Source organism: Haliotis rufescens, unplaced genomic scaffold, assembly GCF_023055435.1.
Source record: "Haliotis rufescens isolate VD_foot unplaced genomic scaffold, xgHalRufe1.0.p SCAF_8, whole genome shotgun sequence".
NCBI classification, from domain to species: Eukaryota; Metazoa; Mollusca; class Gastropoda; order Lepetellida; family Haliotidae; genus Haliotis; species Haliotis rufescens.
In genome coordinates, this window is record NW_025964372.1 from 47909747 (window position 1) to 47926372 (window position 16626).

Sequence of the window (16626 nt, forward strand, 5' to 3'; positions counted from 1 at the left end):
AGTTCTATTGCAACACCGCTACTTTTTTCCATAGTACATTTTAATTCTACGCACACTAACGGTTCTTTGAATAGTAATGTGTGGGCAATATATGCGTGGTCGCGGATGGAGAAATGATCTTGTGTGTTGATGGAACTGACGGCACACTTGCAGGAAAGATGTAACAGTCTTGCACAATAATCTGTCAGACGACTGCTGGCCTAGCTGTAAAGATACTTCAATGATTAGAAGCACCACCTCGGCTAGCAGATCGGCGAATGCAGCCTGCGTATCATATTGTTGTCTTTTCGACATGAGAGGAATACTTCCTCATCGCTGCTCTTAGTACTGTAAAAGCTTTCCTTTCTGTTCCCTTCCATGTCCAATGACACTTGATCCTTACTGGTCGAATGACGTTGCTCCTCATCGCTTCTGTTGGTTCTGTTAAAGCCTTACTTTCTGTTCCCTAGCATGTCTAAAAACTCATCATCATCCCATGAATCGAACCGTATCCCGTCTTTAATTGAATTCGTTATTCGAGGTCACTAGAATCGAATATTTACGATTTTTTAAAAAGAATATGAGTGTTGTTACTCAAACTTGTCAGGTATTTATCGAAGCGTGATATGAAAAACGGAAGATATACAAGCCATGCAGAAGCATAACGTTTGTCAGTTTGCCAAGGCCCCTTCCGAAGTTACGATAATGTCAATAAAAAACCCATTATGCATAGAAAATATGCGGCATTGTCGCAATGCACTGCTAGTTTGCTTTACTAAATATATCACTGAATTATTTCAAACTAAGCAATTACATGACGTGTTGGTTTTGCACCTAAAAAATACACATTAAATAAACGTGTTGCGAAATCAAGACTACCGTTAAGCATCGCCACTTCCTGCTTTCCAAGCTCCTCACAGCAATAGCCCGTTCGCGTAGCTCTCTTAACGGGAGTGTAACGAAGATGTCACGCGCTGGGGAGGAGCTTGCCTGGTTTCTCCCGATACTAAATGTATCTGGCCCGGAATGTGTATTTATAAACCCTTGCCATATTAAGATTTTTCCCCGTCATGCTTCCGCCAATCATTCGGTAGATATATTTCCCGCGGTTAGCGGTTTTAGCCCCTATCGAGCCTTTTCATAAAGATCTACTCTCCCGAAGTTTTACGTTCAACTGGATTAAAAAAAACATCGGTAAGTATTGTTTTGCAACCATTTATGCAGTCATGTGCATTTACATACTATGTACCTAAAAATATCCATAAGAACGTATTATGCGCATAGATGTCTTCAACGACACTGCTTATATATTTTGACAAGCTGTCAGATTGATCTAGGTCATCTATTTATAGACCTAGGAATGTAACCTACGATTTGCATATTGACCTCTAAAACGTTTTTTAGACTTTAATGGTCATTATTATTATAATTAAATGCAATAAATGTAAAAAAAATAGATAATTACATGATTTTGAATCTTCGACAACCATATAAAAGTGTATACGTTACCAAAATACTTGATATATACATGATGAATTATAATTCAAATGTTAGAAAATATTTTTTTGATTTTAATGCTTTTTAATTTGTTGAAATAATTCAAACATGATCCGTAGTTATACATTCCAATTTTATAAGCAATTATAACAAATATCTTTACAGCAATGATGGAGGACGACCTAAACTGGTCAATTGTTAATCCACCTGCAAAATTTAATAAAAAATACTTTGGATTTCGGAAAATCGAAGGATCGACCTTGGAAAATGTGACTGTCTGTCGCATATGTGAACACACAATCAAGTATGTATAAAGTTTGTAAACTGCTATGTGATAAAAATCATTAATTTTGACAGATGTTAACCACATGAATGCTAACAAAACAAATATATTTAAAATTTTATTTTAAAAATAAGAAATCACAGTGACCAGATGTAGAGGTTTTATATAATATGTAAAGGTAGAAAGTTTTTGATTTGAATAAATAATTGTATGTATATAATATTCATAATCTTGCCTTTTAAAAATAAACCTTTGAAAATTGTATCACAGAACAAAATAAGACTTACTTATCAATAATCTGATAAATGCTTTTTTGAATGCTACTTTTTTATTAATTGATGAAAGACACTTTGCATTTGTTTCAGCTACTCCTGTAAGAACACATCAAACATGGCAATATATTTAAGAAGGAAACATTCAATAGAAGTTTGCAACCATGGAAACAAACCTATTGAAAGTAAGGTGCCCTTAGTCAATTCTGAAAATGGATCTGTAAATACAAGTTCCACAGGTCAGCTCAGCATACAAAGGGCCTTTCAAACAAAACTAGCACCAGGAAGTTCAAAAGCTCAACTACTAGTAATCACCCGCCATCTTGCTTTGTATATAGCAACTGACTTGAGGCCTTATTCCATTGTTGAAAGTCAAGGATTCAAGAAACTAATGAACTGTCTGGAGCCAAAATATACCTTGTCATCACGTACAACACTCAGCAAGAAAATTCTTCCTAATCTCTATGAGGAAGTGAAGGCAGCTCTCAAAGCATCCCGCTCTGTTGCACTCACTACTGATGGATGGATCGCGCGAGCAACACAGAGTTACATCACCATCACAGCTCATTTTATAAATGATCAGTGGGAACTTAATAATAAAGTCCTTTAAACACGACCGATTTTTGAGTGACACACTGGTGCCAATATCGCTGATGTGTTGAAACAAGCCACAGACGACTGGGATTTGAAGCGTCCACATGGACAGCATCCTGTTACATCAGACAGCGCAGCAAATGTATGCCTGGCTGTTGACCTTGCTGGGGTGACACCTCACCTTCGATGCTTTGCGCATGTCATTAATCTTGCAGCTCAGCAAGCTCTCAAGATAAATGAAATCCAACGTCTACTTGGGAGGGTCAGGGGAGTTGTTACTTTTTTCCATAAGAGCAGGACTGCCAATTACCAGTTGGAGCTGAAGCAAAAGCTTCTTCAACTTCCTGACCGTCAGCTCATCATGCAGGCGTCACACGGTCCCGAAATTAACACGAGATGGCCATACAAATATGGGATTTTGAATTTCGCAAAGATGGTCCCGAACTTGGTCAACCACCAATCAACAGGCGAGGCAAGTACGATGCCCACAGAAGGTCACACGATGGCACCCGAACCACACACGAAGGCAACACGAAGATGAGAATTGTTATAGTAGTTTATACCCGCAGGACACACGAAGGCCACGCGATGGCTACACGACGTCGTATTGAGAGTACGATGCGTTCGAACTAGGTCACGAAGCCGTCACGTGACCTCCCGATGGTATAAAACCTTCGGCCGACCGTGGGAAATTCAATTGCTGATTTAACTCTAACATGCCACCCAAGGCAGGGAGAGGCAAAGGGAAGAAGCGGGCTGTTAAATACAGAACTCAGAAGAGGAAAGCAGAGGAAACTGATGATTTAGATGTCCAAGAAGACACACTGAGTCTCCAACCAGAGAGAGAAGGGGGAGGAAATCCAAGAAAGATGTCAGCCCTTGTCCAAGTAAGGCCAGCCAGCACTTCTACTCAGGGCTACGTACCTACTCCTCGCCAGGCTGCATTCGTCCAACTTCCTTCTCAGCCTCCTCAGCGGCAAATATCACACAGAAACGTGAGATTGTATATAATCAAAATTGTAACTTGGTCCTTTTTTTGGTCCGTTATCCTTACTTCACAAATCCTTTACTTATTTTAATTTCTATGTTAAAGTAGTATGCATGGGACTTTACATTTTGGAATGTTGAGATTTTTAAATGTTGGGCCTTTATTTTATTAATAAGTCGAAAAAAGAACAAGTATTTTCAATCAAAATTTCAAAAACAAAATTTATTACTCCATACACATTTTGCTTTAAACTACAATGCAATATGTGAAAATAATTTGTTCATCATCACAATGTTAGTGTCTCTGTATTCATTTTACTGTCACTGCCTTGTGGGAATAATTACATGATCATCTTGTCCTGCCATGGCACCGAACCAGCCTTTGGGGTAAAGTAGTGGCCCAGGTATCTTCTAATTTGCCTCACCTCCTGGGTTCCAGTGTTCCTTGCCCTCTCATGGTAAACATCCAGAAGTACTTTGTCATTTCTCCATGCCCCTGGGATGACATTCTGGTTCATCAGGTTGTTGTGGGTGGCTGGATATCTCAGTCTGATGAGATTGTGAAGGATCACACAAGGTTTTTCTGCATGTCTCTGGCCTCTGGTTCATGGTCCTCAGCAAAACTTGGAACTTGTGTGCCAGAATGCCAAAGGCATTCTCCACTACACGCCTGGCACTGGAGACTCTGTAGTTAAATATTCTCTCATGGTGCTCAATGTTTCTGATTGAAAACGGGTGCTACTATGAAGCATGGGACAGGAACGTCATCACCAGGTAGAGACTTCTCTTCAGGGAGATTGAATATGTTGTTCGGACTCTCCAGGCCTTCTTTCAGTTCTGACCCTTTGTAGATACTGGCATCGTTGCTTGAACCATCAGAGCCGACATCAATCCATAGAAACTTTTAGTCTGCGTCGACCAGGGCCATGAGGACAATGGAGGGAAGCCCTTGTAATTTCTGTACACAGAGCCAGTATTCCAAGGACAGGTGACCGCCACATGCTTGCCATCCAGAGCACCACAGCTGTGTGGAAATTGCCATCTCTTCTCCAACTGCTCAGCAATGGCGATCCACTCTTCAGTTGTAGTAAGACAATGGATCACCTCAGCAGCAAACTCGGCTTTGATGGCATCGCACACTTCATTAATGATGAGGGAGGTGGTGTTTGGAGCAACTCTAAAGTTGTAGGACAGGCTTGGATAATTGTCACCACAGGCTAAGTGTCGTAGAGTGATGGACAGCTTGAGACCAGGAGGGAGAGACTTTCTGTACCATGTGTGCTTCTTCTCTATTCTGCCTTCAGCACCTCGTCGTAGAGGCCTCGGGGAAGTCTTGTGTAGTTGTAGAAGGCCTTCTCATCTTCTGTCTTCAGCTCATTTAGTAGAGATCATTAGTGGCCATAGCGTTCTCTTCTTTTGTCAGACAGCCATTCCCTGACCCACATAGACCTCGGTTTCCACCTTCGCCTCTGTTTGCCCCTGCCCTGGAAAATAAAAAGCAAAACAAGATAAGTACATTGTCGAATGCTAGAAAGGCAAATAGCATGAGGTGAAATGGGGTTTAACGTCGCGTACAAGATTATTGCACTTATATAGTGTGTGTGTTTGTGTGGTTGCTTGTACTAGTCTGGACTGATGCCGATTTATAGTGCTAGCTCACTGAGATACCATGCCGGAGTTTAACATAAATACCCCACTCAGACACAGTATACTGACTCCGAGCCGACCAGTTCTTGTTTTAGCCCCTTAATGGCGAGCGCCAGACAGGGAAACAACAAGTACCATATTTTAACGACTTTTGGTATCATGCGGTCGGGGATCGAACCCCGGACCTTCCGCTCTCTGGGCTGACGCTCTACCACTAGACCACGGAGTCTGTGCAAATAGTAAGAAATGCAAAGTGAAATAAGACAATTTTTACCTGTAAGAGGAGGTGCTGGGCCTGTAAGAGTTGCTTATGGATCACGTTCTCTGAGGTGCATCAAAAGAAGAAATGCTGCTGCCTTCTTTTTCCTGGTTGTCACATCATTTAAGTATGCCATTCTGCAGGAAATGAATTGTGATTAATTGTGATTGGAGCTTTGGGAGTTACACACGCCTCTGCTCTGTAGACTGCTCAGGACTGACTGAGGAAGATGCTCTGAGGCTGGCCTTTTACATGTCCACGTTACCATGACACATGGGAAACGCTTGAGCTATTCAAATTCGGCTGTCTTCGCCGACACCCTGGTCCCATCTCGATGTCATCGTACTATAATATGATGGCTACACGACGGCATTGCGAGGGCTTCACATAGTCGTGTTGCCTTCCTAAGACAAACGGGCAGCTTCTTGTTTCCTTCGTATTGTCTTCGTGGGCGAAAAATGCCCGATGGCACCAATGATCACATGAAGTAAAAACGAAGATGACACGATTTGACAAGATGCCCTCACGATGGCCTTACGGAGGGCAAAATGGACACACGAATTCAAAACGAAAATGAACCTGCGCAAGGTCTTCTGGCAATTTTTTGACATGCCAAAGATTTTGCAACCGCTCACGAAGTTGCTGCCGGAGCCTGAGACACTCCACCGGCGGTCATACGATGGCTTAAGATGCCCTCACGAATGGCCCGATGTTTTTACGATCAGAGCCGAATTTGAACATTTCCTTTATCGTGTGTCCATCTGGTGTCAATTTCGGGACAGTGTGACGCCTGTATCAACGAATTGAAAACACGATGGAACAGCGCCTTTGACATGATTGAACGTTACTTGGAGCAGCAACCAGCTGTGATGGCAGCCCTAGGCCTCATGTCTCAGGAGGTAAAGAGAGAAAAAGACCTGGACACATTAAGCACCGACGACATCACTCTAGCTTAGCATCTCATCAAGGTACTTGGTCCGCTTAAAACAGTTACTACAATCCTCTGTGACTCTAACATGCAAACACTCTCAATGGTGTGGCCACTTCTGGAGAACCTGTCACAAGCTATGGCGCCAAATGTTGAAGATTCCCAGATGAAAGTTGCCATTCTAAACAGTCTATCAAAGAGGAACACATACGTGGAGATAAAACAAGTAATGCTACAAGCATCTCTTGTTGATCCTAGGTTCAAAGCTCTGCCTTTCCTCAACCCACAAGAGAAGTTGAAGGTCCAAGAATTTCTTCTTCATTTGGCTAAAGCAATGAATAACAGCTCCCTTGAGGTATTACCTGAAAACCCAATAACAGAGAACTCTTTATTATTAGATTATTGCTTTCAATTAACATAACTGTTGTGCAATCTTTAAGCGAAATAATATGTTGCATTTGGTCTAAGTCTCTTGTCACAAAAACAAAAACAAAACAATCAAATGCTGGTGAAACGTTTATTGTACATTTCCTATTACAGTATGTCATCATCAAATCAGAACCGGGTGCAGGCCCAGAGGATGGAATTATCAACCCACCCAAGAAGACAGCATTGTCTTCATTATTTGGAGATGTGTTTGTGGTTGGTGATGTACCTGCTACCCTGACCAAGAAAGAGCAGCTCGCCAGAGAGATTAAAACCCATATTGGAGAGGATTCAGTTGATATCAATACCAATCCACTCAAGTGGTGGCATGAGCATGCCTACAACTATCCTTTACTTTACAAGGTTGCAAAGTATTTATTGGCAATACAATCAACATCTGTACCAAGCGAAAGAGTATTCAGTACTGCTTGGCATATTGTGACAGCTCAGAGGGCAACATTGGCCCCGGAGAATGTGGACAAGCTGATTTTTCTGAAAAAGAATGTTATCTTTTAAAGACAAACTCCAAACAAAAAACCCATGTTTGTTATGTTTTTTGTACCTTGTACAGTTCTACAAGTATTGAACAAAATAAATCATATATTAAACTGATAGTTTGTTATTGTATTCATGAATGAATATTCGTATTCGTTACCCTATATTCGTGATACGTATCGTATTCGCTTCATAGTGTATTCGTTGCAACCCTACTAATCAGTACGATGGTCAAGTATACGTGCATGTACTTAAAAGATAACAGGTGTTAACGCTGATAACGATAAAGAGAGAGATTTACGCAGGGCGGGTCAGTATTATATCAATAAAAGTTAATTATAAGTTGCCATTTTTAAACAGATGAAAATAAATGTTGGTGCAGAAACAGACTAGCAATTAAGACGTGATGCAATAAAATTCATAAGGCGCCGTTTATCTAGTTATTCCATATTTTATTGTAGCAATCATTTATTTCTTGATACCAAAGAATGAATTTATATCACAAATTTGATTTTATCATGTCATGAAATATTTGATTTCGCACATTTTTACATATCAATAAATGCATTTATCATATCAACTAATGAATTTTATCAGACAAATCGAATTTGTGATATGTTAGATATGGAAAGTAGTTTTTATATCACAAATTGTGAGAATTAAATTCGCTGGTGTTTCATGAAAGGGTTCGAGCATATCGGTAGATATGTTTTCATTTGCACATCTACTGTACCGGCGCATGTTTTTGATTCAACGTTTAAAGATTGTTTAGGGGATGCTTTCCGTTAAAAGAAGCATAAAGTGTTCCTGGTGGTATATCTATAACCTTTGTCTCCATGACCTAATGTCCTTTTGCGAATACTTCGTGTAGACAGGTAGAGTTTCGTAACATTTACATATATACTTAGTCATATTCAGATGATGTCTCTACATGTATGTAATTTCTTCTCTATATTTAAGACCCGTGAAGATCCGGGGTAGAATAGTTCTTCAGCAACCCATGCTGGCCGTAAAAGGTGACTATGCTTGTCGTAAGAGGCGACTAACGGGATCGGGTGGTGAGGCACGCTGACTTGGTTGATACATGTCATCGATCCCAATTGCGTGGATCGATGCTCATGATATCAATCACTGGATATTCTGGTTCATACTCGATTATTTACTGACCGCCGTCCACATAGATGGAATATTCCTGAGTGCGGCCAACCAATCAACCAACCAACTCTACATTTAATCGGTTTTCCTCCTGGCTCTTCTGGGCATATTGAACATAAGCTTTAGGATTACATATATATTTTGTATTTTAATGCGATTTCAATATTATTATTTACCATATCTTACTTTCTACACATTGCACATGATACGTTTTATATTTAAATATCACCATTAATTACAATTATTGCTTGTAACCTCTACACATGATTGTCGATCCCCGACAATGGTACTTGTTGTTACCCTGTCTGGCGCTCGGCATTAAGGGGCTAAAACAAGGACTGGTCGGCTCGGAGTCAGTATACTGTGTGTCAGTGGGGCATTCATGTCTAAGTGAGCTAGCACTATGAATCAGTCCGGACTAGCACAAGCAGCCACACAAACACACACACGTACAGGCACGTCGCTATATGTTCTTGGACGTGACGTTAAACCCCATTTCATCACCTGCCATGATTGTAAACTATTAATGCACGTTGAATATATATATATACATGGAAAATGCCAAATTGATGTATCAAGGATCGAGTAGAAGATATATTGGCAGTAGCGCTTGGAGTGTATTCAACAGACCCTTGAAAACAACACTACTTTATCCCTTTTAACTGACGCAGTCAAAGCTCACGTTTTGCCTCTCCTGACGGGCATAATGCAACGGTCATCTTATGCGTAACCCCCGCGCTCCCTGTCGTTCCCTGTGGTACAGCAATTATATAGTAGAACACCCTCCCCCAAATGTATCCTCCATGATATAAATTACTCTCATCAATTAAATGCTGTTCTTTTCCATGGCTATGGAGCCAAAAACAAGAGATCCAACCATCATAGACAGACATTCTTTATTTCCTCCAATAATTGAAGAGTACATATGACAGTAAGTTAGGTCAAATCATAGATGACCTGTAGTTAACAAAACGCAGATAACAAAAAAATAAATACAATGCCCTTCTAGGTAGGAGCTAGTGAACAGTAACGGTTATAACATGTTTTGTTTGATGTGTAACCTGCAAATATGTACAAACTTTGAGACAACCAAAACAAATCGTATCCAAGTGCTAAAATCAACACGACATAAGGTGTTGTGATCTCCTCCGAGCAAACAGTTCAACATTGCACTGTCATTCTGGTCACAAAAGATAATAAATGATCAATGATGACATGTTTTGTACAGTCCGGTACTAAGGTATGACATAGTGTACATGTGACATAACCAGGTTTTACTGATGCCAGATATATCATGGATGATATGTAAAGTTTGTGTGTTGGATGAACGTATGCTATTTACCACAAATGATGCATACGCACTGTCGGGTGAATTTCATAAAAGGTTTGTAGCCCTGGTTTGTTGTGAGGCACTCTGGAGTTTAATGACTGTTCATATTCATTAAGAACCTTCTTGAGCACAGAGCACCATCTCTGTTTGTCCATAAAAGTGCCATATTTAAGATAAGCAAGCAGTATACTAGTATTTCTTTTGTATTATATTTTCTAAACAGTAAAACTGTCTCTTGTATAAGTACCAGAGACATTAAATGTCAATTCACACAAGCTTTTCAATGACAATAACAGACAATTGATCGTATATTCGTTTTACGCCATCGCAAACCTTCATGTAGAAGCCAATGTTCGGAAAAATAAGATCGATCTGATTGATCTCAATAGTACTCATATTTTTCTACAAAATCACGTGTGTTTTATTATTTTGGTCAGAACATCAAAGAATGCTCTCCTTATAAGAAGCTCAACATGGGTCCTCTATGGTCAAAAGTTTGTTCCCTTCGAAATGGGGGGCACGGGTGGCCCAGTCGTCTTCGCGGTGCAGAGTTGCGTCCCTTGGGCCCGCCAGAAACCTATGATTGTGGGTTCGAATCCCGGTTCGCCCCGATTATGTTTCTAGGTTTGTCAGCACCATACCCGTGCTCGTTAGTTTCACTGAAGTGGTAAACTTCTCAGATCTGCATCACTTCGGGCTTTCCTCCAACATTAAGCTGACACGCCACGATATAACTGGAATACTGTCAAAAGCGGCGTTAAACCCAACTCACTCACTCACTCACTCCGAAATGCGAGTACCACGGGTTGCGTCATGCGTTGCCCATGCGTGTAAGGGGAATGAACTTCTATTCGTATTGTTTTTCAGGTTTAATTATAATTAGAGAATTTTATTAGAGAATTGTATCTTATTGTTTAAACATCAGTGAATATAAGTACAATGTTTTTAGTGTTTTTAGTTAAACACCTGACCCGTGAAGATCCGGGGTAGAATAGGTCTTTAGCAACCCAAGCTTGCTGTCGAAGGCGACTATGCTTGTCGCAAGAGGCGACTAGCGGGATCGGGTGGTCAGGATCGCTGACTTGGTCGATGCATGTCATATTGTCTGGTCCAGACTCGATTATTTACAGATCGCCGTCACATAGCTGGAATATTGCTGAGGCTGCAGATTGTTGTCTCTTGCATGCAAACGAAATGAACAGCTGTCGCCTGAACGATCTATAATTGTATTCGCGAATAACTCCTCCTAAAGTAAGCAATGAACAGAACAATATATACCAATGTAATTATATTTATTACTATGTAAATTGATTTAAATATTCGCAGTGGAATAATTAATGTTCGAAAGTAGGATATCCCAGTATATATTATCCTGTAGCATTAATTGCAACGTAATTCGAATTTCACACACCCAAATGCAGTTCCCACTGTCAGAGGACGAATAATAAGCAGAATCTCATCACGAGCCAAAAATCCTCATCGCTTTTGGACCTGGGGAAAGTTTCTCTCAGGGATTCTCCTTGAAATTTGTACCTAACTTTAGGGTACTAAAATTAATATATACTTTAGAAACTAGTGCGAAGAAATTGGGTACAAAATCACTACATGCCTTGAAGGCATGAATTGATCTACGAATAAGTAACACAAGTGTATTGAAAGCCAATGTTAAAGCATGGGAGTTACGATCATCTTAGCGCTAAGATCGCTTTGTGCAAGTGGGCCCTGATTAGAATATTTGATTTTTTAGTATTTATCCATACTGTCATTACTGATTCATGGACCCGTGAAGATTCCGGGGTAGAATAGGTCTTCAGCAACCCATGCTTGCCGTAAAAGGCGACTATGCTTGTCGTAAAAGGCGACTAACGGGTTCGGGTGGTCAGGGTACGCTGACTTGGTTGATGTATGTCATCGATCCCAATTGCGTGGATGCTCATGATATCAATCACTGGATTGTCTGGTTCAGACTCGATTATTTACAGACCGCCGTCATATAGCTGGAATATTGCTGAGTGCGGCGTTAAACAACAAACCAACCAACCAACCAACTGATTCATGTGTTCTGTATAACCATACCATGATATGCATATATTTTCATTTACAATGATAATAACCCCGTGAAGTATCGCGGTAGAATAGGTCTTTAGCAACCCATGCTTGCCGTAAAAGGCGACTATGCTTGTCGTAAAAGGCGACTAACGAGTTCGGGTGGTCAGGGTACGCTGACTTGGTTGATGTATGTCATCGATCCCAATTGCGTGGATGCTCATGATATCAATCACTGGATTGTCTGGTTCAGACTCGACTATTTACAGACCGCCGTCATATAGCTGGACTATTGCTGAGTGCGGCGTAAAACAACAAACCAACCAACTTCAATGATTATAATGTTGGGAACATTTTTAGAAACGGAATATCTCCGATGGTATCAGATGAGAAGTCGAAAAAGCTCTGCAAATATCTATTCACAACCGAGTATTTCATACCCCTTACGTGCCAACTTTATTTCATCCAATAACCATTACTACCCGCAATAGTTAATATTGCATAACCAAGTCAGCGAGCCTGACCATCGAAAAATTGTTCACATCGTGTGAACTTTTCTGTCCGTTCACATGTGTGTGAACTCCAAATATCAGATCACGTGACTACCCCAGCGTAAACTTTAAAGTATGAAATTATAAGTGTATGAACGACAGAATTTGACGTTCATACGTTTTCACGAGACCGTGTTCTTGAAATGACGTGAACACTGACGGACTCCGTCTACATTCCTGGGAATACATACAGAAGCATTTTACACCCTTTAGAAGCATTTACAACCTTTAAGAGTGCGGCGTTAAACAACAAACAAACTAACTAACTGCACCCTTTAATCTTGAACTCAGCGTTTTGGTAGACATTGAGTAACGTCAGAGAGTTTGACTGCACGATCGTTCACGAATATCAAAGTTACGACCCATCCTAGTGAACAAAACGAAGAAATGCTCATCCAAAGTATCGTAGTATCGACTCGATCTGTGTCCATGATCGTCACGATATGGCTGAAATATTGCCGATGTGACGTAAAACATAAACTCACTCACTCACTCACTCCGTGTCCAGGCTGACTGTACTAGTCTACAGCAATCTATGAATTTACCACAGACACAGATATATTCTGACGAGAAGTGGTCGGATATGTCAGTACAACAATGTTCAATGTATGATGCCTGTAAAAAGTCTGTTACAACACATGCAACGTGTGGGCGGTCTTTAAAAAGCTGCACCGTGATATTACGTCCTGGCATTTGCACAAAGGTAAGAACATGATTTCGGACGATGTCGACCCGGTAGCGTACGCCATTTAACTTGAGTTGTCTCCCATCAGTTGCTGCCCTATACCATTACACTTCCATCCTCACACTGAGTAACGCAATCGTCGCTAAATGATGAAGAAGAAAAGATTTCAACATCACAGGGACTACATTCTGATTGGTCGATGAGAACCGACGTCAATCTGATTGCTTAAGGAAAGAGCGCGTCGGTATGAGCTAGAAATAGGAGTGTAGTGTAATATTTCGTTCAATACATGTACGTGTGTAGCTGGGAAAGGGCCTCGCTATACCAATAACAAAGTCTTCCGTCTCCCAGAGTGACCCGTGAAGATCCGGGGTAAAATAGGTCTTCAGCAACCCATGCTTGTCGTAAATGGCGACTAAGTCGGTTGTTGGTTTGTTGTTTAACGCCGCACTCGGCAATATTCCAGCTATATGACGGCGGTCTGGACCAGACAACCCACTGATTAATATCATGAGCATCGATCCATGCAATTGGGATCGATGACATGCATCAACCAAGTCAGCAAGTCTGACCACCCGATCCCGTTAGTCGCCTAATGCGACAAGCACTGGCCTTTTACCGCAAGCATGGGTTGCCGAAGACCTATTCTACCCCGGAATTTCACGGGTCGCTTGTCGTAAGAGGCGACTAATAGTCCAGCGTATAAGCATAGAAAATAGTTCATATCGTGATAAAAGCATGACATTTGGCATATAGGTCCATTTTGTAACCCTAGTTAAAATTAAAGCAAGACCCTGTCGAATAATGTGTAATATACCTAAATAATTAATTGATTAAATACTTTTTAAAAATATATTTCAAATTGACATTGTGAGTATATTCTATTATATTTGTGCTTTGTTTTGTTGTTTTTATTTATATGGCGGCCATATTTGTTTTCAAAATGGCGTCTTCTGAGACTTTCATTAAGCGTTTGAATTCTTATTCGGTGATTAATATTTACTTTGATGAAAACTTGAGTTTGTTTAAAATTGAATTTATTGCCCAATCTTACAAATGAGAACAAGGTTTGTATTCAAAAGAATATTTAATAATATTTAACTTTGAAAAAGTTACATCAACTGTTTTTATGAAATATTGAGGAAATGAAGCAGTGTTGACCTTCTCTCAGTTAAAAGCTCTATCATAAAGCATATGTCTCAAAAAATGATGGCAGAACAGAAATTTACAATTATCAATTAATTTTAAAATTTATTCCTAAAACAGCTTCCCGCACATAAACAGAGCGCCGTGCATGGCAAATTGTCTTTAGAGCATTTGCATTGTCCTCTACATGCTTGTATACAATTGAGACGTCTAAGACCTGCATTACTTCGGGCTTTCTTCCCACATTAAGCTGACACGCCGTGATATAGCCGGAATAATGTAAAAAGTGGTGATAAACCCAACTCACTCACTTACTCACTCACTCTGTTGGGTTGAGGACATCCTGGTAGGATATAATTGTCTGTCCCCACACATGTCCAGCTTGAAAAGCTGATCCATTAATGTGCCCATGAAGGGCAGCGTGTGATGATGAATGTTCTCTACGTTCCTGTTTCCATGCACAAACAATGACTGTCTGGCACCGTTGACTGTTGTCTGTGAACATGTCCGGCTGTAGAGAAGAACAGTGAAGTGTTCTATGACATCCAATGTCTCTGTTCTGTTGCCCGAGGAAACGCAACCCATGTTTCAAAAGCTGTTTTTGTCCCACGTCCACAGAAGTAGGATACAGTATCACATCCTGTGAATGCATGGAAGAAAAGGTAGCAATCTGTCCTGCAATCCAGAGTTCATCAACATCTAGCTAGTGAATATTCGCAACTGCTAGAACAACGACGTCTGTGTCAACTGTTCGTATTAAAATCTTCCTGTGTCCAGCTTTTGATGTATGTGCTGCTGGGAGAAGGCGGGTGTCAGCTTTCTCGTGGTTGCATGGAGAAATGTTGGCTTTGTCTAGGGGATATGAACTCCAGATGTCGTCACTGATGGTGGTGACTACAGTCTGTTCAATGCTGTGACGTTTCTTGATGTTTGCAGCCAAAAATAGGAACAGTTCTTTCATGTTCTCATTTATCCTAAGGGAGCTTTGCCAGTTTGTTGGCATGGTACCAGTACTTGTAACCTTCCTCCTGGACCCTTGATCACGATTCTCGCGAGTACACTCTTTCAAACCGTTGTCAACAAATCCGAGATAAACGTCAAATCTGTGCACACCAAACATCTGTCCTTCAATGTATGGTAGAAATACGTTCTTGGAATATTCATCAAAGGTTGTTGCTGCTCCTGGCTTCAACATGTTCACGATTGCAGCACCATCAAGAAGCTTTACTTCCACTTCTGGATGCATATGTCAGCAACTCTGATTTGTTTCCAGTTCTCGGCCTACCAAAGATGTACAATGATGGTGGATAAAAATAGTTTTCATGTTTAAAGAATTCATGAAGAACCCCAACTCTTGCTTGACACGCAATGTAAAGTCTTGAAAACAAGTGACAGTCATTCCACATTGTTGCTAACTTGCTTGGTGTTGTTTGTTGTTGCTTTGGAAATCCACTGAAATGCTGTTATTTATTCTTGTGAATGGTATCTGTTATAGCAGTTGTGCACTTCACAAGTCAGTCTTCAACAAATGACATGTACTGTGTCTTTCCAATATCTTATGCGTTTTGTATTGATGAAACAAGGTCTACTGCCAACATGATTGCGAAAAGCATTTCTTTTCATGCAATACTGTGCACATGATGTCACGCGATGAGCATAGCGTGTCCTTGTTAAATGAGATGCCCTTAGCATTGCTTCAGCCTTCCCAGAGGTTGTAATCTCAGCATCAACTTGTGAAGTGGTCCATCCAATGTTTGCTAGAAAGGCATCTAGTACTCTGAGGACAGCCATTTCAATGTGAAAACCGCCCATCATCACAACAAACTTGTCCTCTCCAAAGTCAATTGGCTTACACCACTGGATCTGTTTAGCAATTGCAAATAATGGTTGATCCATGCATAGAATTGGTGTTTGTCCTTGATTCAGAAATGTAACTTATCTTTTAATGACGCTCATGGAATGTTGGATCATGGCTGATGAATGAGCATTTTTATAAAACAAGGGAAGCAGTGATGTTACAGCGAGAGGTTGTTAGGTGTTTGGCATCATAGCAGCATCGTAGTCAAACCAGTGAATGTTGTCATTAGGATCAAGATGAGGTTTCTTCATACAGTTTTCAACTGTGGTCATCTAGTCATTCTCTTTCTCCATTCCTGAGGTAATGAGGTCAGTTTGAGAATAAGTTAGAAACTGGAACAAATTTGTCCCAGGTCGTCATTATAACAGTTTCTACACAACTGTATGAACGAGCAAGTCCTGTAACTATCCGTTTTGTACCTTGACAGTTTCGAGTTTCCTTGGCAACGACTTTGACTTAGACTGAAAATGGCGGTAGTCCTCGTTTCC

General features: G+C 40.6%; 1 protein-coding gene across 1 annotated transcript; it reads left to right on the forward strand.

Annotated features, from left to right (window-relative positions):
• Nucleotides 1–6549: 6549 nt before the first annotated feature.
• On the forward strand, nt 6550–7388 carry LOC125377042 (E3 SUMO-protein ligase ZBED1-like). Its single transcript, XM_048389844.1, has 2 exons — nt 6550–6801; nt 6987–7388. The coding sequence occupies exons 1-2, from the start codon at nt 6550–6552 to the stop codon at nt 7386–7388; spliced, it is 654 nt and encodes a 217-aa protein (XP_048245801.1).
• Nucleotides 7389–16626: the final 9238 nt, after the last annotated feature.